General features: G+C 42.9%; 1 protein-coding gene across 1 annotated transcript in view; it reads left to right on the top strand.

Annotated features, from left to right (window-relative positions):
* Positions 1-23,305, top strand: part of DNAH14 (dynein axonemal heavy chain 14) — a gene marked incomplete at its 3' end in the record, with an annotated part of 442,814 nt that overhangs the window by 214,841 nt on the left and 204,668 nt on the right. Inside the window, exons 35-41 of the mRNA XM_082252323.1 lie at positions 627-798; positions 4,628-4,717; positions 7,208-7,327; positions 14,155-14,334; positions 18,748-18,850; positions 20,646-20,863; positions 22,317-22,569. Coding sequence (XP_082108449.1) covers positions 627-798; positions 4,628-4,717; positions 7,208-7,327; positions 14,155-14,334; positions 18,748-18,850; positions 20,646-20,863; positions 22,317-22,569 — 1,136 coding nt within the window. The remainder of the gene's footprint in view (positions 1-626; positions 799-4,627; positions 4,718-7,207; positions 7,328-14,154; positions 14,335-18,747; positions 18,851-20,645; positions 20,864-22,316; positions 22,570-23,305) is intronic.

Below are 23,305 nucleotides of genomic sequence, written 5' to 3'. Positions count from 1 at the left end.
ATGAAAGCAGAAATGTGCACCTCCAGCTGCCAGTGCTTTATACCTCACATCAACAACTGTTGAGATAATGTGAACTCTTAATGATTAATTTGTGAACCTCTGTATCTAATCACTTGAGCTCCTGCACTCATACACCCTTATTAGACCAGAACAGATTTTACAATTCTGCTGTTGGCTTATTGGTTAGGCTGTAACTTGTCATTACTCACATCACTAAATGAATACATATTGTATTTTGCTTTGTTTAGTGTGTAAACAGATTGCTCTGGGACCCCATTGCTTTTGGGTCCTATAGCAGTCTTCTGGTCTGCTATGTCTATAGTTAAACAAGTAGTAATATACTTTGTAAATGCACTAGAAAGAGTCCAACTGAATCTGTATTAGACAGTAGAAGCAATATGGAAAATCAAGGGTGTAGAAATATGAAATGACACAAAAATTGCAAATCATTACATTGCAGTAACTCCAATGATGTACTTACTGAAAGGAATGATAAATGTCTTTGTTTCTGCCAAAATATAAGCAATTTATTTGAAGAGCTGAGAGAACCATCAAGGTAGCATGCAGCCCCTGTGCACTCTGCAGGAGAACAGATGTATTAAATCATTCTTTTTCATCACAACCAGAGAGACAAAATCTCACCTGTCTGCTGATGATGAGGCCATAATTATTATCACCGCATTAAAGGAAGCCAATCTGCCCAAATTTTTGGCTGAAGATGTTCCACTCTTTGAAAGCATCATGGCTGACCTGTTTCCGGGTGTCGTTTTTGAAAAAGCAAATGCCAAGAGATTAGAGGTAATGGATTAAGCCATTCATTTCTGAATATCAAAACTCTTTCTTTTGCTACTGTCATACTCAACTACACATAAATGGTAAAAATACTTTGTTAAATGGATAACTTCATTTTCGTGAGCAAAAAAAAAAAGAGTATATATGATTGCTATACAAGCCATATTGTAATTTAATGTTGTTAAAAATTATCTTTCCTTTTCAAACTGCAGCGTCTTTTCTAAAAAAAAGTCAATGCAGTATGGCTCCTGGAGGTGTTTCGTACACAGCTAGTGTACAGACTGCCTCCAGAAATGTCAGTTCCTGCTTGTGTGAAGAACTCTGCATTAATACAAGTCAGGTTTTAGGCATCCTCTGCAACAAAAATGTAATTTTTGGTGAAATGCTCACAAAGGGTTACATCTAAAGGTATACAAACACTGCGGTTTTTCTCATCAGAGCAATCCCAAGTGCACTAGCTGACTAAAATGACTCCCATTTAGAACCAATATGCAGGAAACAATGTGGAACAAACCATTTTTACTTCAGTGCAGCAAGATCTAGTAATCTGTAACAAAACTTGTTAAAATCCTTGCAAAATACATTGATCATCCAGAGGACAATTTTTTTTTTTTTTTAGATGGAATTACTCTTTAAAGCCCAACTAAAATTACATTTTCAGTTTAACGGCTTAGATCCCCAGGCCCTTCCTCCTTAATCATATTCAGATTCCAGAATGGTTTATTAGTTTAAGAGATGCCTTGTTTCCATACCTTATACCTTTTAGCTTTTGTAGTCTATCATAGCGAATTCTAATTTTTTTGTTTTTGGGGAGGGGAGCAGATAGGGCTTTAATCTGGTAGTGGATTTGTATACATATATTTTTATTTCCTAGATTTTTATTTAAATGAAACATTGAAAATGAGAAAAGGAGCATTTTCCTGTACTTTTTCCAAACACAAAAAGTACACAATTAGCGCACCCCAAGGTATTAAGCAAAAAACATAATCTTCACAGTCTGTTGGTTAAAATTAAAATTATAACACATAAGCAAGATTTTTTATGTAACATAGCGAAGCATTAAAGCTCAAAATTCTTGTATGTGTTTTACTTTAGGAAAACTGTACTCCTCTGTTGATTCTAAAAATAATATTTTTGTGTAAATTGGTAGCATAACATTAAAATGAGACCAAGTTGGGTTGGCAAGGGCATAGGTTAGCATGACAATGACTTTTTCACAGATTTGCAGTCTCTAAAAAATCCATGTGAACAAATACATTAGCATTTTGCGCTTGTGCAGAAAATGCAAATGTCATCCAAGGTCATTGTTGGGGCCAGGAAATTAATCTAGATCCCTCCTATGCAACTTTGCATCAACAAATCACTACTAACAGTGATCTACAATGATCTGTAATCAGCCAGCAATAGAGCAGTATAGCAGGGATCTATTGCAGCAGGGAGATACTGGACAGAGCTGCAACAGCTCTGTCTAAACCTCCATACCACAATGAATTGCCATGATGTCCCTACATTCCTACTCTAATTCATTATTTTTCATCACAACCACAGAGAAATATTTCCTGTCTGCTGACAATGTTGCAGTAATTATTACTGCCTAAAAGAAAGCTAATCTTCCCACATTTTTGGCTGAAGATCTTCCACTCTGTGAAAGAAACATGGCTGACCTGCTAAAGCATTGTGTTAACATTGATCTGCTACTAACACTCTATTTTGTGATGTGTAGCAAAATCATAAATCTAGGAGCTGACTGTTTTAGCTTCTGAGCTTAGTGCTAGATGCTGGCTGTCACTGACAGCCACTGGTTTCAGGCTGAACATTGGCTGGAACCTGCCAGAGCTGCTATATGCCAGTACTGTTTTAAATAGCTTCTGTCCTAGTGCTGTTTTGGAGCAACGACTAGGGACTCAAGAAGCCAAATCGGCTACATACATTCCAGGAACATCAAAGCAAAAGGTGTCCAATGTACTAAAAACAGTTTGTTTTCTTTATAAGGCAGCCACAAGCTGAGTAGAAAAGTCTAACCTCTGCCAGCATGCTGCAGAGAGACACGTGCTCCCCGTGTAATAGGAGTACTATCTCTGCAAAGGTCTGGCATGCGATTTGTTGAGTTAGAGGTCTACTAATCAGCCCATGTTCATGCAATAGTGCTTGACTGGCTAAGATTGCATTTCCTCCCCCTCCCAGAGTGAGAATGTGCAGGAGATTACAAGAGACTGATAAAAGTAGTTCATATCTCTGTACTAATTGTATTTAAAACTTGAAGTTGATATGTTAAAAAGATTATGTCACTTACACCTCTAGAAGACTATACCCCATTTCTGAGTAAATGGGGAGAGATTATGCACTACACTTTACTCATAAATTCTCCATTTCTAGAAGATTCCAGGAGTCTGGCTGTACATTGCTAACTAGGTGGTATTGGGTCCCCAGGAGGCTATATCAGACACTCCCTGAGGCCGAACTTTTGGAGATGTGGAGAATCAGATGGCTCCACCTTGAATGTCTTTTGGTCCTGTCCACGGGTTCAGTATATGAACTGATCCAGGAACTCACTGGACTGTCCCTAGGGCACAACCTGGCAGTATGCCTCCTTCATTCCAGTCTTCTTTTCCAAAGGAACTACAGCTGCTCCCTGTCCATTCATTTTCTAAATGCAGCCAGAGCCTATATAGCAGCTAAATGGAAGGATACAACTCCTCCACAGTGGGGCAATGGGTTGCGGCAGTAAATGAGATAATGAAATGGAAGACCTTACTTTGTCCCTTAGCAAATAGGGGAAAGGTATCATAACACATGTTTAAATTCTCAACTAAGTATAAGGAGATTCTTGGGGCCTGTCACAAGTATAGGCCTATCCCAGAAAGGTTGAGTTCGGTGGAAGTAGCCCAAAAGATCAGCACAAAAGATTATGTCATTTCATCTATTCGGGTAATTGTGAGAGGGTCACTTTAAAGGACCCCTGTCCTCTGTGCTTCCCCCTCTGTTCTGTTGCTCTGTCGCAAGTGCTGCAAAATTTCCAATGCTTTGGGTTATATGTGGCCTACAACCATGATGCAGTACTCAGGCCTGAGTAGCTTATTGCAAGGCCAAACACTGTCATTAAAGGATGAGGGGTATAATAAAACTTGTGTATGCTCTTTAGCCCTCTGACATGGAGCTTACACAGGGGTAAAACGGCAAAGGAACAGAGTGAAGCAAAGGTAAATGTAGGTAGATTGGGGTGAAATTTAAAGAGACCCTATCACTTGGTCCTGAATGTGCCAAGTCACAGAGGCTATTTAAAGGGATACAAAAAGTCCCACAATCTTGCCTGCAAAGAAAACGATGTAATACATACTACTTTGGTGGACAGTGCAGCAGATATTCTGTTTTCAAGAGCACTGGTGGCTAAGGAATCTTCAGCAGAAGACACCTACAGGAGTGTCAGGTGTCTGGATGCTCCTACCAGCCCCTACATCACCACAGGGAGGTATCCCTTTAAGAACAATATTTACAAAGCAAAAAACAATGCTTCTTGGTATTTTTAGTCTTATAATATTTTTTTGATGTGAAAAAAAAACCTCCTTCATTTTGTCATTTATCTTACACATGCATCTGTTTTATTTATTCCACCTTTGAGGGACTCAGCGCATATAAAATCTGATTTAACAGCAGTTATTTGTGTCTGATTGTTTAAGCAGTTTTGCCATTTTCTCTCTAATTGGTTCCCCTGCCTCATTAACAGACGTTAGCTGAACCTGGCACAATGGGCTAAGCATTTATTAAAAATATTTTTCTGTGCATTTTCTGCAGCGTAAAGCACTGTGTCTGTGTTTTTTTTTTTGTTTTGTTTTAGAAAGCAATATCTTTGGCAACAAATGAATTAGGCCTTCAGCCCTGGGAGAGCCAGACAGAGAAGGTCATCCAGTTCTATAATCAGATTCTGGTGAGTGCCTTAGCTTAGCGGATATTTGTATGATAACGTAATATAACAAAATGTAGTTCAATACAATGCAACAAAACTTAAAGGGCCAGTTCCACCAAAGGTGTTCTTTCCATTATCGTTAGAAATCAGCTGTCAGTTTTTTTTAAAAAACTAGAGCATTCTATTGGTCAGATCTCTGTGCTGAGTTTCTCAGGTCTACAGACCTGTTGTGCCTGTTATGAGGGGCTCCCAACATCACTGTTGGATTTTTTAAATGTATTTTATATTACTAGTTAATATGTGACCGGGCTCTAGCCTTCTGCCACTGTCAAATGGGGGGGGGGGGGGGGCTCAGCAGGGTTGCTAGTCGCAGGGCTCTGAGCTGAAAATGTCTCTCTCATATAGCTCAGAGCCGGTCAAGCATTGACAGTTCCCTCTCCTCCCTCGTACGGATGGGAGAAGAGACAGCCGATCTGCTGATCGGCTGTCTCGTCTCCCATCTGTACAAGAGAGGAGGGGGAATTTTCAATGCTGGGCCCGCTCTGAGCCATATGAGAGAGACGCTCTCAGCTCAAAGCCTTGCTGAGGAGGCAGATGGCATTGATGAGCCCTGCCGATCAGGTGGCACTGATAGGCAGGGCTGATAGGAGGCACTAATGGGCACTGATAGCTGGGATTGATGAGCACTGATAGGCTGCACTGATAAGTAGCATTGATGAGCACTAATAGGCTGCACTGATGGGCACTTATAGGCAGCACTGATGAGCATTAATGAGCACTGATAGGTGGCATTGATGGACACTGATACAGTAGGTGGCATTGATGAGCACTGATATGTGGCACTGATAGGTGGCACTGATGGGTATTGGGCACTGATAGGCAGCACTGATGGACCCTGATAGGTGGCATTGATGCGCACTGATAGGTGGCATTGATGAGCACTGATAGGTGGCACTGATGGGCATTGAGCACTGATAGGCGACACTGATAGGCGGCCTAGATGAGCACTGACAGCTGCAAGGATGAGCACAGGTAGGTGGCATTGATGGGCAATATTGGGCAGCATTGATGAGCACTGATAGGCTGCACTGATGATCAGGCCACTGATTATCAGTGTAAACAATGCGCTGACATTCTTGCCTTTTAATGGCTAGCCTTTTTCTCAGACAGAAACAGCATGGGAGGAAAGGGCTGTTGATAAACCTCAATCTGTTTACATGTGATCAGCTGATCACATGGTAAAGGGCTGCTGTGATTGACCCTTTACCATGATCTGTGATCATCCAAAAGACACAGCAGTCACAGAGTGCGCTGGATTCACGCCCCAGGTGGCACGCGGGAGGCAAAGTTCTGGGAGGATGTACATGGCCGCCCTCCCAAAATTGGAAGGCCGAGGCTCGAATGGAAAGGGGGGTGTCAGGGGGGCCCATCATGGTTTCTTGCACCAGAGGCCCTGAAGGTTCTAGTTACACCTTTGGTCTGGCTAATTAGTAAAACTTGAACAAACGGATCCCATACAATGCTCTACAAAGCCTACAAACTCAAGGACCCAGTTATAAAAAGTCCATTGGCTCCAGAGCCCAGCTTTACAAAGCCTACAGGATTCAAGACCCAGAAGTGAACTTATTAAGATCTAAAAAATAACAGGTTTGTTTTCTCTATAGCAGATACAAATTCTGGATCCCTTCACTATGTATTGCTGAGAAACCTAGGTGATACATACTGTATACACTAGCCACATTTCTGATAGCCGGCGCTACACAATGTACATACAATGCTTTGGTAAAGGCTAGCTAATTATCTATGTGTTCTGAATGGGCCATCTCACTTTTGGCACGGTTACTGGGAAGATAGGTATGTGTTCTATGGGCAAAATGGGGAGCATGTGATATGGGCAAAAGACCACGGTGTATGGTGGGGGTGGGAGCTCACTGATGGGGCATTTTATGTTCAGCTAAATTCACCATTGGAGGCAGAATTACCCATTGATAAAGTAGAAATGTCACCTATACAACATATGAGAATATAGAGTATACTGTAGAAACCTAAAGTGGTGGAAAAGACTAACTTTTTTTTATTAAAATAAAAGAGATTATACTTACTTGCTCTGTCATCCCGAGCTGAGCTGTGTGCGTCCATAGGCACACACAACACGGCCAGCTACGCCCCACCGATCCCTCCTTATAGGATTTGACTGACAGCAGCAGGAGCTTTTTGGCTACCGCTGCTCCCAGTGTAGCCTGTGAGAGCAAAAAGCGGGGAGAGTAGAGCTGCAGCTGGGCACAGCACTAATTCAATAGAGGACTTGGGTAAGTGTTTAGGGGCAGGAGGGGCTAGGACAGGTAGGGGGGAGGCCCATCAATGCCACCTATCTGTGCTCATCCTTGCAGCTGTTTTTACCCTAATGTAGAGAATGCATTAAAGGAAAACAACGGTTTCAGTTTAGAATCACTTTAATTTCAGCGTAAATATCATGAATTACAGTGTGCATGCCCTGTGTCTTTTTTTCAGGCTCGTCATGGCGTGATGTTGGTGGGTCCCACCGGGGGAGGAAAAACAACTGTACGAAGAATTTTGGAAAAAGCATTGGTTCATTTACCATCAATTTTAAAAGGAGGACCTACTCTAGCAGTAATTTCTTTGTATTTTTCTGGTTCAAAAAATATTTTATCATGTAGAGTGGAAATGCAACATTTTCTGGTTTCAGATAACTTTATTATATTGCCACACCCGGACTTGTTACTCTCAGCACTTTTTTTATGCCAATGTCCACGTATTAAACCTACTGAATGAATCCCTGAGTGGTCACTATACTGTAATAGTTGGGGATGTTTGTTTAAAGTACATCTCCACCCAAAACTTTTTTTAAGCTTTGGACAGAGTGAGAAGGGATAGAACTTCTGTCATTTTTTTTTTCTTCTATCTGTTGCCCCAATAGGGAAGTTTCCCCTCATTTCCTTAAAGGTTGCAGGACCTGAGAGTAAATCAGTTCCCCTAAAGAGGTTTCAATCCACGTATGGCCGGCTTAAGCCTGTACAGGAGATTAACCTGTACAACTGTGCAAGACTGAAGGAAAAACTAAAGTTAAAAAATAAAATAAAAAAACATTTCGTTGGAGTTTGACTTTAAAGAGTGTGTAAAGCCCAAACCGGTTTTTAGAGTGTTGGAATGGGTAGGATCTATGTCATGCCTTTTTTTAGTGTCAGAGATTTTCCTCCGCTTCCTGACTTTAAAAAACAGCAGAATGTAAGAAAAGATATCTCCAAGGTGAATCGATATCCTCTACTTGATGGTTGTTACCGGAACAGGTTTTACAATTGGAAGCTTTCCCCTTTATTCTTTTTCCTGTGATGCAGTAATTCAACAGTTTCTCTAGCGCTCATTGACAGACGTAGTCCTCGGTGATACACCACCTTCGGGTTATGTTGCCTCCACAGGAGCAGGACTAGACAGGAAATTAAAAAGCTCTGGCCACACCCCAGGGGCAGTCCCAGAGGGTATATCCTCTCTCTCTCTGCCTCAGCAAATCAGTTATTTTCTGTCTAGTTAGGAGTAAGGACCTAGATACCTTGCTGGGATCTTAGGTCCTGGCAAGAATTTTTTCTTAAAGGATTTTTTTAGACAGCTTTTTTCTCCAGTGTTCCTGTGAGATCTTCAAGCAAGAAAGCTGAACTGGGCGACGGGCTGGATGTTGAGATCCGGTGGTCACCCCAGTTCAGCCTACGAGCGCGTGCAGGCCATAGCTCCGCGCTGGGTCGGCCGCGACAAAGTCCCATTAAAGGACTGTCCACGCGAGTTAAACGTCTCGCTGAAACGCCAAAGACCATGAGTCACGGCGTCCGTATCGGTCGACAGCCCTCCCGCCCCGGTGGAGAGGGGTACTGTCAGGAGTTGGTGCCCGCCTGGTTCCGGTATGGTGAGTACTATGTTCCCCCTTTCCCCCTGACGGGTTTTGTGGTGAACGCGGGCCCCTCTCTGTATGGTAAGATAGAGTCCCTTTCTATCCTACAACATGACACAGATCCTCCTACTTTGAGTGTGATTTTATGTGTGCAAAAAGCCAGGAGGCTTGGTTTGGGAGCTAACAATCTAATTGTATACATGTTTTAAAGATGTAATCTGTGGCATTCTGGGAATCTTATGGGTTAAGAATAAGCTACCTACCAGTCAGAAGCCACGGACATGTAGACTGCCTTCCTAATCAGATCTCCAGCTATCAGCAGGCCTCCCGAACGGCCATGCGGTCCGCCAGGGCCGGTACCGCCAACCACGCCATATCCCCATGCAGTGAGAGTGTTGTGTGCCCTGCAGCACACCGCTATTCAGTACGGGCCGCCGCCATTTTTTTTGCTGGATCGCACGAGCCGCCATTTTGGCGTAGCCTCGTGTCTCCAGCATGGGGGCGGCCATGTTTGAGGTGATCCAAACACCTCGTGGAGCTTGGGGGAGGCGCCGGAAGGCGTACAGAGGGGCGGAGCCGCCTCCTTTCTTCCTGGACAGCCAGCCAAAAGACTTCCTGTTTGTTAAGACAGCGCTGTAACCTGTTGCAGTTAAACTCTGAGCATCAAGTGGTGAGCCTGGGGGTTTATTTCTCTCTCTCTCGATCGATAGGGATCCCTAGCAGGTAACACTAAGGGGCTTTTGTGCGCTGGGGGTCGAAAAAAAAAAAAAAAAAAAAAAAAGAAAAGTTTTTTTGAATTATATTATCCAGGAAGTAACTGGAGTTATCATGGACCCTGCCACACATATTCCCCCACCTGTTTCCCTCGAGGGGGCCACGGGACCCGCCGGTGCACAGAGTATAGAGTCATTTACAGCAATTTTGGAGTCTATGGTGGCTCGGGTGGAGGCGGCCTGTCAGGGATGGGGGTCAAGGAAGCGACCCCCGCCTACCCCTATACCATCTGACACCTCTGACTCAGATTCAGAGGTGGTCACGGCAGTTGCAGGTTCCTCTGCAAGGGCTGTTATCCCAGTTGAGGCTTTACCGGCAGAGGCAACTGAAACAGAGATTCCTTTTGGTACTAATAAGCCCATCAAGACGATGAAGGCTTTTCCTGTACCTAAATGTTTCGGTAATCAGATTAAAGGAGAATGGGAGCATTCTAAACGTACCTTTACTATTTCCAAGCGTATTGCTAGACGCTATCCGTTTGAGGAATCCATCATTAAGAAATGGACGGTACCACCAGTCGTGGATCCGCCTATTTCCAGGCTGAATAAAGCCACGGTTATTCCAGTGGAGGACACTTCGTCCTTTAAGGATCCGGTGGATCAAAAGATGGAAGCAAAGTCCCGCACCATCTTCTCTCTGATAGGGTCAGCTTTTAGACCAGTAATTGTTATTGGTCTAGTTTCCCAGACACTTACGGAATGGGCGAAAATGGTACGCCAAGATCTTAGGGGAAAAGATATTCCCCAGGAGACATCTGATTTGATGGAACAGATTATACAAGGGCTACAGTTTATCTGTGACGCAGCCTTGGACACTACTCCCTTATTAGGGCATGCATCTAAGACAGCGGTGATCCTCAGACGTGTGCTGTGGTTAAAATGCTGGTCAGCTGACCTAGGTTCCAAGAAGACCTTGACAAATCTCCCCTTTCAGGGGAATCGTCTATTTGGGGCCAACCTAGATGAAATCATTAAGGATGCCACTGGGGGCAAGAGCACTTTTTTGCCACAGGCTGCTAAAGCTAAGGGACCTCGCAACAAGCGAGGACCTTTCTTTACCGCCCATAAAGGGCGCCCGGCTGGTACTAGCGGGAAAGGCAAGACTCCTCCAGGAGGGTTCAAGAGGGGCTGGTCGGACAAGCAAAGGACCAACCCAGCCAAACCCGAAGCTAAGGAGTACACAGCCTGAAGGTGCGCCCCCACCCGGTTTCAGGGTGGGGGGACGTTTTCACCGGTATTCAGGACATTAGATCGAGCATCAACCACTACTACCGGTGCGATTCTTCCCTTCCAACATTTAAGCACTACAGGAAGCGGTAATTACCGTTCCCTGAATAGATCTTTTCCTTTACCTTTTCCTAAGATTAGTCCCGATACCTCACAGGAATCGGATCTGGTTGACCAGGTAGGCCAAGTAGCCTCTAGTCGGGTGACTTCGGTCCCTGAGGTACAACCAGAAAAGATCACCTTTTCCTGATAACTATCAGGTATCTGATAAATGTGTGGGAACAGAAAACGACCAGACTTTCTCGGATGGTCGGGGCCAGATACCTCTAGGGACGCCTGGTTCAGATCCAATCAGCGCCAGTGGTCCTAGAAATTCTAGGCTGGCCTCCTCAAGCCGGCCTAGCCGACTTGGACATGTTAGTCGTAGACGTTCCGTGGGAACTTCGTCTCAGGGAGTGTCTATGGTCTCAAGGACCAATTTACCATCATGCTTTACAGTCGCTGGGTTTAATGGCCTGGCCATTGAGACCCAAGTACTGAAGGACAGAGGTTTGTCAGCTTCAGTCATTTCTACCCTTATTAAAGCAAGGAAAGCGACTTCCAGCAAAGTCTATTATCACACATGGAAAACTTATATTGCGTGGTGCGAATCTTTAGGATTTCCTCCACGTACCTATTCGGTGTCTCGAATATTGGCCTTTTTGCAACAAGGGGTTGAGCAGAAGCTAGCCTTGAGCACTATCAAGGGTCAAGTTTCAGCATTAGCAATCTTCTTTCAGAAGCCTTTAGCTACCAAATCCTTGGTGCGGAATTTCATCCAGGGGGTGCGGCACCTGGCTCCTCCAGTCCGCGCGCCCTTACCGCCGTGGGATCTTAATTTGGTTTTGTTGGTTCTACAGAAACCTCCTTTTGAAAACATCAGGGAGATTCCCTTGCTTACTTTATCCCAGAAAGTGGCCTTCTTGGTGGCTATTACTTCTGCTCGCAGGGTGTCAGAACTGGCTGCATTATCATGCCAGTCCCCATACCTAGTGATTTATAGGGATAAGGTAGTACTTCATCCTAAGCCATCTTTTCTTCCTAAGGTGGTTTCAGATTTTCATCTGAATGAGGATATTGTACTACCTTCCTTGTGTCCTCAGCCCAAGCATCATCGGGAACATGCGTTGCATTCCTTAGATGTGGTTCGGGCAATCAGGGTATACCTGAAAGCTACGGAATCTTTCCGTAAGACGGATTCACTTTTGTGATCACGGATGGCCCCAGAAAGGGTTTGCCTGCATCTGCCGCGACCATTGCCAAATGGATTAGACAAACGGTGGTACAGGCTTATTCTATTAAGGGTCAGAGTCCTCCGTTCCCTGTTAGGGCGCACTCCACTCGAGCGCTCAGTACTTCCTGGGCCTTTCGCCATCAGGCGTCAGTGGTCCAGGTATGTAAGGCGGCCACCTGGTCGTCAGTACATACCTTTACAAAATTCTATAAAATTGATGTGACGGCATCGGCGGATGCCTCATTTGGCCGCAAGGTTTTGCAGGCCGCAATTTGAGGAGACCGGTGGTCTACCTCGAGGGTTTTTTTCTGTTTGAAAAAAAAAAAAAAAATAGTTTTCTCTTTTTTTGTTGAGTCTCATCATTAAGGATGAGCATTGTAAACTTCTAGTTGGCACCGGTTGGGCCTTCTAGATTGGGATTTGATTTCCATTTTCCCACCCCTCAGTTGTGATACTGCTCTGGGACGTCCCGAAGGTGGTGTATCACCGAGGACTACGTCTGTCAATGAGCGCTAGAGAAAAATGGATTTTTGTAAAATCTTACCGTAAAATCCTTTTCTCTTAGCTCATTGACAGACGTAGTCCCCGCCCCTCTGTTTTTTTGAGTTGGGTTAAAATCTCTAAAGACTGCTTTTTCACATAACTGATTTGCTGAGGCAGAGAGAGAGAGGATATACCCTCTGGGACTGCCCCTGGGGTGTGGCCAGAGCTTTTTAATTTCCTGTCTAGTCCTGCTCCTGTGGAGGCAACATAACCCGAAGGTGGTGTATCACCGAGGACTACGTCTGTCAATGAGCTAAGAGAAAAGGATTTTACGGTAAGATTTTACAAAAATCAATTTTTTGCATTCTCCATCATATTCTGTTATGGAGACCACAGTCACCAGGACATATAGAGAGAATGAATCTCTCCAGCGGGAACATAGACACCAGTAAAACCTGATGGGAGTTCAAAAGACACAAAAGCTTTGGCTTTACATACACTTTAAAGTTGAACGCCAGACGGATCCAAAAGACACAAATCAGTACGGCTCCAAATTCTTTAATGCACCTTTAAGTACCTGAATATGACTAATGGCGCTTTTCCACTGCATGGAACCGAACGGTTCGGCTCGCTTTTGTGCTTTTCCACTGCATGGTACCACATGGTACGGTGTTGGAACGGTTCGGTACAGTACGGTGGCGCTTTTCCACTACATGGAACCGAACGGTACGGCTCGCTTAAACAGTACCACCTCAGTTGTGGTTCCAAGAGGGCCGTACCAGTAGCATATCCCACAATCCTTTGTATGCAGTCTTGACTGTTTGTCACTACTAGCCACTGATTGGTCAGAGAATCATTGTTATCCCACCCACTTTACTTTAGTGGAAAAGCAAACCGTACCGAACCGTTCCAACACCGTACCATGCGGTACCATGCAGTGGAAAACCAAACAGAGCCAAGCAAGGTCAAGCAGGGCCGAGTGGAGCCGAGCCAGTACTTGCAGTGGAAAAGTGCCATAGGTTTCAGCCTGTTACAGTCCATGTGTAACAGAGCTCAGACTAGGGGAGAGAGAAGCAGCCCAGAGAGCAAACCAGTTGTGCTTCAGTTTAAGGAACATGCTGATAGGTGGAGAGATAGGGCTCCCAGAGAAATACGATTATGAGTTTATTGATACATACATGTTCGCCAGCACACTATGGATCTTGCAAAAGCAGTCCAAAAACTTTTTATTGCAGAGAGGATGACATCAGAAACAGTACAACATTTCGGAGTCATGCAAGACCCCTTCGTCAGGCATGTGATGAAGGGGTCCTGCGTGACTCCGAAACGTTGCACTGTTTCTGATGTGATCCTCTGCAATAAAAAGTTTTTGGACTGCTTTTGCAAGATCCATGGTGTGCTGGCAAATATGTATGTACCTGTGATAGATCCAGTGTCCAGCTGGTGACACCACCCACAACACCCACAACACACGTGCCTATATCCAGAAAGGTGTGCGATGGGAATATGAACTTTATCAATTTACTGATTCTTTCTCCACACAGTCCAGTTACAGGCTAGGTAAGTGTTACTAAACTGCAGTAAAGAAAGGTCTCAACTCACCAAACAGGGCTGTGCTGCTTGGCAGGGATGTGTAACTATTAGGACTGGATGGACAGAAATGTAAATCCTTTAGCAAGAAACAACTTCTTTGTACAGTATGTATTTCATCAGTGTATTTGCCTGAAGTTCTACTTTAAAGTGTATTTGCTGTGTACTAACACAACTGTATACTTTCTATACCTTTAAAAACTTTGTGAAGAAGGGAAAGGTGGACACTTTCATCATCAACCCCAAATGTGTGACCCTTGGAGAACTCTATGGAGAAATCAACCCCAATACCATGGACTGGTCGGACGGTCTCCTAGCTCATGCTGTACGCATCTTTACTCAGCAGTCATCTAAAGAGGAAAGGACTAATGCTGCTGATTCTCCTTCTCATGTAAGTATGATACTTTCACCCTCTAATCTTCACCACTCAATATAACGACCAGTTACTAACCTTCTAAAGGTTGCACAGTGGTTTAGCATTACTACTTTGAAGTAAGATTTTTTTAAAGAATACGTTTTATTGGATTTCTCAATACAATACACGCAAAATGCATAGTTGGGAAGCAGACTTGAGGGTTACATCATTATATTAAATAGGGAGGCATACAAAGAGCAGTGTACTGAAATTCCTAATATTACAGTGTGAATCAATTAATCAGAATTTCTACATATGGTTGGAGGGGCACCTCTCTCCACCCACTGCGCCCAGACAGTAGGCTGTGCATCACACAAAGAAGGAGCAATAGAGGGCAGGAAGGAATGGGGGGGGGGGTGAAGGTCTAGCCGGGAGAGCCCCATAGCATCCAAATGAGACTTTCAGCTGGCAACAAACAAATGAGGGGAAGAGCTTGAAACCGGAAAAATTCTGAGAATTTGTTCCAAGTGCTCCGTGTTGCAACAAAGTTCTGAACTCAGTCATGTAAGCGGGTCGTTATCCCTTCCATTCTCACATTTAAGGTTATCATCCTACTCCCTGATTAGTGGAGTAGTGATCTACGCCCTACCCTCAGAAAAGAGAAAACATAACCTTAAAGTAAGGCTTTAGTGGGATGCTCTGCAGATCACTTAAAACTTAAGTTTAATCTGCTTATATTTTGCCCTCCCTGGCTCTTGATGGGTGGATGTCAGTCTGGAGGGGTGGGCGTTGCTTGGCAGGCTACATATGCATGCAGACCCCCTGGGTAATGTCCACATGTGATGCTGAGCCTTCATGATTGTAAAAGTGAAATCTAATCAATGAGGTAAGTGAGAGACAGTAATACCTATTTTACATTTGAGTAGGGGTAAAAAAACTGGCGATTGAGCTGTGTTATTACCACCCTCCAACTGCCCCCCAAAGCTGCAATGGCAGCTTTATGGGAATATGCACATGCATCGCAGTGCTGCAAAGTTATCTCCCCATCACATGTGGCACTACCGCCCCCTGAAAACTCGTTCAAGTGAAGTGGATGAGGTGATGATGCAGGCTTTTAGGGGTTTAAAAAACGCAGATAGGATCGCTCTTCAGGGGGCTAACACAAGTTTAAATGAGCCCTAAAGCCCAGTACAAAGTATGAGCTGTTCAATAAAGACTGGCTGATGTTCAGGCCGTGTTTAAGCCAGCCAGTCCGAGAGAAACCCTCTACTGTCAGAGAAGCATGCTGGAAAAGCAGCATCCGACCGGCTCCCGATCAGCTCTCTCAGCCAATGACTGAGAGCGCTGATTGGAGTGTTCTTGCGGGGGGGGTCGTCCCCTGTCAGAACACAACAGCTAAGCGGGGGATCGCTGCACTAACGTCAGGTCGTTAGTACAGCTGCTCCGACCAGAGCTGTCAGTTTGTTTCATCAGCACACTGGATGCCAGGCTTTAGATTAGGGAGGAAGTAGGAAAGGTGATTCTGGACATCTTTTAGCTACGAAACCAGGCTTGCTCAATTTGACTTTCTGCAGTGTCTAATGCACACAGGGAGAAGCAATTTCAGTACAGGAGAGGAACCTGTGCACGATGGAAGGTAAGGCTAAAGCCTCATACACACAATCAGATTATCAGACAAATTTTCTTTAGTTTTTTGTTGCATGCTAGTCTCATATGGAAAGTGAAGAGGTTATTTTCATACGAAAATTCCCGTATGACAGAATTCAACTTCAGAAGTGATGTCATGTGTTGGATTGTTTTGTATGTGTTCTTTAGTTTCTGAGCATGCCCAGTCTTGCTCTTATGATTTTTTTCGAAAAAAAACTGTACTAATTAAACGAAAATCAGACATTGTGTTCACGTACGATAACAATTTTATAGCCTGCACATCCAAGTTTTGCCGTACGAAAATTCATATCCGGCTGTCGAAAGCACTATACTAACAATCCGAAAATCGGTAGATCGTTCGTCGGACTAAATGTAATCTTATCGTGTGTACGAGTCTTTATAGCCCCATAGCTTTAGATTTTTGTGGCTACACAGAGTCATTTGTTTTATATAAAATACCAAAGGTTTTCATGTAAAACTGTGGGTTATTTTGACCTGGGACTGCATTATACATTACATTGTTACTAACACTAAATGACTTAGGAGGGTTGTTATGGAGGTTTTAAAAATATATGTTGCTGCCTGAGACTTCATACATGTGCCGATCTTTCATTTGGCATACCAACCATTGGTCTGTCCAGTTGGGTACATTTCTGTTTGTGTCCTGACCAACTGGAAGTGAGAGACAATCTCTCCAAAGTGAGGGGGGATCTCCTGTGATAGCTACTACTAGAACAAGTGCCCCCGCTGAAAGATTCCCCATTACATTTTGTCCTGATGACAGTGCTCATCTGAATGAAGAGAAAGGATGTACAATATGTACATGGACATTTATAAAATGTTACTAGGGTTCTAACCCTTCCCCGCTCCAAACAAAACTAAAAAAAGAAGTTGGCCTGTCTTTACATTGATTCTGTGTATAGATACAGGAGACAGAGAGCAGAATAGGACAACATAAGGAGATTTTGTTCTTTGCAAAATTGTATTCTAGAATATCTAAATCAAAGAATAAAATTATATATTGCAGTTTACCAGTCCTTAGTTGTGGTGGCTGTATTCGTTTTCTTTTCCAGGATGTATTTCCTGCCAGTAACACTGACAACACTCACTTCATGCACTGTATCTATGAAAGAGCAGTGTTGTCATCTCAGGACAGGAAGAGTGTACAAAGTACATTTTCTGCAAGTAAAACACATGCTAATCCTGCCAGAAATACAGTGTCCTTGTAACTTCCTGTGCATTGAACTGAAATCTCAAACATTGATACCGGAGTTCTTTTTTTTAACTACGAAACATCTCCCCCCTATTTAACCACTTAAGCCCCGGAAGATTTTACCCCCATTCCGACCAGGGGTTTTTTTGCGATTCGGCACTGCGTGACTTTAACGGACAATTGTGCGGTCGTGCGACGCTGTACCTAAACTAATTTGATGTCCTTTTTTACCACAAACAGAGCTTTCTTTTAGTGGTATTTGATCACCTGTGCGATTTTTTTGATCATGCGCTATAAACAAAAAAGGAGGGTCAATTTTGAAAAAATAATATTTTTCACATTTTTTTTTTATATGAAATTCCCCAAAAAAAATGTAAAAATCAAAATTTTTTAACATTTTCGGCCAATTTGTTTTATGCTACATATGTTTGGTAAAAAAAATCTTTGTTGTTTTTTTTTAACGCGTAATGGCGGCGATCTGCGATTTTTTTTTTGCGGTACTGCGACATTGCAGCGGACAGATCGGACCCTTGACTGACATTTTTGACACTTTTGGGGTTACCAGTGACATTTCTACAGTAATCAGTGCTATACATATGCACTGTTACTGTAAAATTACACTGGTAGTGAAGGGGTTAACTTTTTTGAGAGGGAGGGGTTATGTGTGTCCCTAGGGGCGTGATTCTAACTGTGATTGGCTGTGGCTTGAGGTGTAGGAACAGTGATCAACGGTCCTACATAGTAGAACCGTATAATCACTATTCCTACACAGGGGAGAATGACAGGCGGCTTGTTTACATCAGCCGCCTGCCTTTCTCCCTCTGCACCGACGATCGCCAAGTGACGGGCGGACATCGGGTCCGCCGGTCACACGCGCGGGGGGGGTCCGTGACCGCGCGGGAGCGCGCCTGTGAGGGGCTGGCCGCCGCAGTAAATAGTCGTGCGGCGTTCGGCAAGCGGTTAATGGAGATGAGAATGGGTTTTTTTTTTGTAGTCCCAACACACTTACTGCCATAGGGCAGTGATGGCGAACCTTGGCACCCCAGATGTTTTGAAACTACATTTCCAATGGTGCTCCACTACACTGCAAAGTGCATGAGCATCATGGGAAATGTAGTTCCAAAACATCTGGAGTGCCAAGGTTTACCATCACTGCCATAGGGTAATAAAGCTGCTGCTCCATAGATACAATGAAGTGAATGATTCCACTGTAGGATAACAAATGTTACTGGCAGGATCACCGGGTGAAAATAGAGGAAAAAACCCTAACAAAAGGAAAATGAATCCTCCACATTCAAGGTCTGGTAAGCTGCAATGCAATTTTATTATTGGGTTTAGACAAGCTTTCTTTTCTTACTGAGCCTACTGTGAGTGAACAAAAGAAATCCAATAGAGAAGTAAATCTGGCTGAATTCTTCCCTTCTCTTTTTCAATGTCCTTTCAGTGGGAATAAAGAAAACAGAGACCATAGGCAGACACTTTCCTTTCCTCCTATGTCATTACAGTGATTCATTCAGCATGTGTGCATTATTATTTGTAAAAAGTAAATAAATAAAACATTATTGTCTCTAATGCTTGTTACCTTATAGCACAATGATGGGGACAAGGAGAAAAACGTACACGAGGTGCCCAAATTTGTGAATATGAACACAGCTGAAGATCATCCTGATAATGCAGCACCGCAGTCTATAGGTGAGTGTGCTCTTAAGCTGGCCATACAGTGCTTTGCGAAAGTATTTGGCCCCCTTGAACTTTGCGACCTTTTGCCACATTTCCAGCTTCAAACATAAAGATATAAAACTGTAATTTTTTGTGAAGAATCAACAACAAGTGGGACACAATCATGAATTGGACCGAAATTTATTAGATATTTCAAACTTTTTTAACAGATAAAAAAACTGAAAAATTGGGCGTGCAAAATTATTCAGCCCCCGTAAGTTAATACTTTGTAACGCCACCTTTTGCTGCGATTACAGCTGTAAGTCGCTTGGGGTATGTCTCTATCAGTTTTGCACATTGAGAGACTGAAATTTTTGCCCATTCCTCCTTGCAAAACAATTCGAGCTTAGTGAGGTTGGATGAAGAGCGTTTGTGAACAGCATCTTTCAGTTCTTTCCACAGATTCTCGATTGGATTCAGGTCTGGACTTTGACTTGGCCATTCTAACACCTGGATATGTTTATTTGTGAACCATTCCATTGTAGATTTTGCTTTATGTTTTGGATCATTGTCTTGTTGGAAGACAAATCTCCGTCCCAGTCTCAGGTCTTTTGCAGACTCCATCAGGTTTTCTTCCAGAATGGTCCTGTATTTGGCTCCATCCATCTTCCCATCAATTTTAACCATCTTCCCTGTCCCTGCTGAAGAAAAGCAGTTCCAAACCATGATGCTGCCACCACCATGTTTGACAGTGGGGATGGTGTGTACAGGGTGATGAGCTGTGTTGCTTTTACGCCAAATATAATGTTTTGCATGGTTGCCAAAAAGTTCGATTTTGGTTTCATCTGACCAGAGCACCTTCTTCCACATGTTTGGTGTGTCTCCCAGGTGGCTTGTGGCAAACTTTAAACAACACTTTTTATGGATATCTTTAAGAAATGGCTTTCTTCTTGCCACTCTTCCATAAAGGCCAGATTTGTGCAGTATACGACTGATTGTTGTCCTATGGACAGAGTCTCCCACCTCAGCTGTAGATCTCTGTAGTTCATCCAGAGTGATCATGGGCCTCTTGGCTGCATCTCTAATCAGTCTTCTCCTTGTATGAGCTGAAAGTTTAGAAGGACGGCCAGGTCTTCGTTTATTTGCAGACAATAGTTTATTTGCAGACAAATGTAGATTTGTTTTATACAGGATGCCCAGCGGGTTTACAACCTATTTATGATGACAAACCCCCAATGGATTGCCAAATTTGTCTCCATATCCTTGTTCTGAAACTGTTAAAATCACCAACCATCACCACCATTACAAGTCCAATAGAGTGTCAGTTAATAGCTCGGTTTTAATTTTCATATGGATAGCTAGAAACCGAACAGCTGAAAGAAAATCATGAGGTTCTTAATATATTTATATATAAAAAACATCTGAATCTCAAATATGAAAGGTAGATACAGCTATTGATATTTCTGCTGTTGTTTTAGTACATTTAAAAGGTAGGATCGAACTGCTAGTGTTACTAGAATGTCATCTGACACATCCAGTCAATATCTCCACTTTAATTTCAGGTTCGGTACTGCAGACATTCCTGTTTCAATTTTTTTTAATTGTTCAAAATCCTGAGCCCTCAAAATTTGGTTCCCAATACACCTAAGGTGTATAGATAACATAAAGTGTTGTGTCATACCCCCAATCCTTGGAGTAATCTGAATTCTATGCAGTCAATTGCATAAATATATTTTATTTTGGATATTCTTCATACTAAGTTATTATTTGCATATACCTAGCACCAAATTGTGTAAGATAATCAAACACATCCTTGCTTTCTTTTCAGGAGATGTGGCTCCAGATTGGTACTGGATAATTCTCGATGGCCCAGTGGACACAGTGTGGGTTGAAAACCTAAATACTGTTCTGGATGACACAAGGACTCTCTGCTTGGCCAACAGTGAAAGAATTCGTCTTCCTCAGGGGATGAGAATGATATTCGAGGTGGATAACTTATCACAGGCCAGTCCTGCTACAGTGAGCCGCTGTGCCATGGTGTATATGGTAAGAACCCTGTAGTGGTACACAGGCAGCTTAGCGGTTAGCATTTTAGTCAGGTGATCTTCAAGTTTATATGTCCTACTTTTTTTTTTTGTGGGTTTCCCCTGAGGGCTCTTGTTTTCTTCCACACTCCATTAACAAACAGTAGGTCAATAAATCTCTCTCTGGGACAGGGTTTCCCAAACTTTAGTTGTGTTGTGTCCCACCATAACATAAATCCTTGCAATGTTTGCATACCACCTGTCTACAAATCATGGAAATATAATTATCAGAGACATGTAAAGCTAGATATGGTATAGTGTTCAGAACTCCAGCATGCCTGCATACTATTGAATGCAAATACTGGAAACTATGCATATATGGATCTCAAAACAATATATATTCTTTTTAAAGCTGGCCATATACTAGTAGATTTTCTAACAAGCATTTATATGAACATTCATACAAAAATTCTGAGTACATTTGATAACTTGAGGAATGCAATTCAAAAGTGCCCCAAAATCTGTGTTCTTTTAAAATCCCATTTTAGAGTGAATGGACTTTCCTGCACAAAAAACACATACATGGTTTGAAAGTCATTTTTTTAAGAAAAAAATTTCATCCTGCTCCTTTGTATTTCTTTATCAATATGGTTGAGCACGAATTCCAATTCATGCAATATTTTACTTGTGTATGGCCAACTTAAATTTGCATTTGCTGCTTCCCTGTGTTCTTGGGATAGCCATTCCATATAACCCCATTCTGCTATTGGAACTCAAGCTCATCCAAAACGACCACCTGTAATATGAACTCTATGCCTATATGGCTCGCGGTTGGCATTTTGATTTATTCCAAGGGTGTTCAATAGTGTTAAGGGCAGGGTTTTGTGCAGGTCACTTGAGTTCCTTTATACCCTACTTGTCAAGATATGTCTTTATGAAGCTGGCTTTGTGCACATGGGCACAGTCATGCTGCAACAGGAAAGGGCCTTCCCCAAATTGTTACCACAAGGTTGGAAGTGCACAACTGTCTAAATGTCTTTGTATGCTGTAGTATTAAGAGTACCCTTGCCTGGGAATAATTAATTTGAAGGGGTGTCCACATACTTTTGGCCATATAGTGTAGTAAGTTTGCTTAATTGTTATTGGTTCCAGGTCAAGGGTTTTACAGTGGACCTCCCCTGTGATTATAAAATGTTACCTGAAGGCCCAAGACCTCACCTCTGCAAGCACAACCTTGAAAACATTTTATCAGTGAAAAGCAGTCTGAGTGGGGGATTGATAATGTCACATTAGTTCAAATCAGAAATTTTTAATAACTCTGTGAAAGCTTTTTGCAGATATCTTAATCGTTTTTTTCAGTGTTTCTATATTTTGTAATTTATTTTTTGATCTTGTTCAAAAATACTTCTGTTTAATGTTATATTGCCAGCTTAGATGCCAACAGAGCTTAAAAAAATGTGAATCATCTTTTGTAGGATCCAGTGGATCTGGGATGGGAACCCTTTGTTCGGACCTGGGTGACTCGGATATCAACTAAGCTCCCTGCCAAGGGAGTGCAGTACCTTAACGTACTGTTCAGTCTCAGTGTGGATGAGGGCATAAAATTCATCCATAGGCATAGGAGCAGCTTACCTTTCCCTGTCCAAGACACAGTCCTCGTCATGAATTTGTGCAAAATCCTGGGTGCCTTTATCGATTTCATGAGCAGGAATGGAGGTTTCGGGCAAAGTAAGTTCTGATTTTTGTATATATTGGGTTCTGGTGGATTCGATTTTTAAGGTTTACCAAAGAAGCAAAAGTGCTTGGATAAATGAAAGTTCAAAAAATAATATATAGCTGAATTTTTCAGTACTATAACATGACCTTACTGTGGGAGTTAACATTAGCACACTGCTCAAAGAAATTAAAGGAACACTTTGAAAACACATCAGATCTCAATGGGGAAAAAATGATCATGGTTGATATCTATAGCACTGGGTATTGTGTTAGGAATGGATGGATGCCACATCGTTTGATGGAAATTAAATGATCAACCTACAGAGGGCTGAATTCAAAGACACCCCGAAAATCAAAGTGAAGAAATTATGCAGCAGGCTAGTCCATTTTGTTGAAATTTCATTGCAGCAACCCAGAATGGTACTCAGTAGTTTGCATGGCCCTTTAACATGCTTCTATGTATGCTTGACAATGTTGGGGCATGCTCCTAATGAGATGACTGATGGTGTCCTGGGGCATTTCCACCCAGATCTGGACCAAGGCATCACTGAGCTCCTGAACAGACTGAGGTGCAACCTGGCAGCGTCAGATGGACCGAATCATAATGTCCCAGAGGTGTTCTATTGGATATTATATCAATTCCTTCATTCTCCAGGAACTGGCTGCATACTCTTGTCACATGAAGCTGGGCATTGTCGGGCACCAAGAGGAAACCAGGACCCACTGCACGCCCACTAGAGGACGTTGG

The sequence above is a fragment of the Pelophylax lessonae genome (genome assembly GCF_965119305.1).
Source record: "Pelophylax lessonae genome assembly, chromosome: 3".
NCBI lineage: Eukaryota > Metazoa > Chordata > Amphibia > Anura > Ranidae > Pelophylax > Pelophylax lessonae.
The sequence above is the reverse complement of the archived record's forward strand: the minus strand, read 5'-3'. Positions and strand labels throughout refer to the sequence as shown.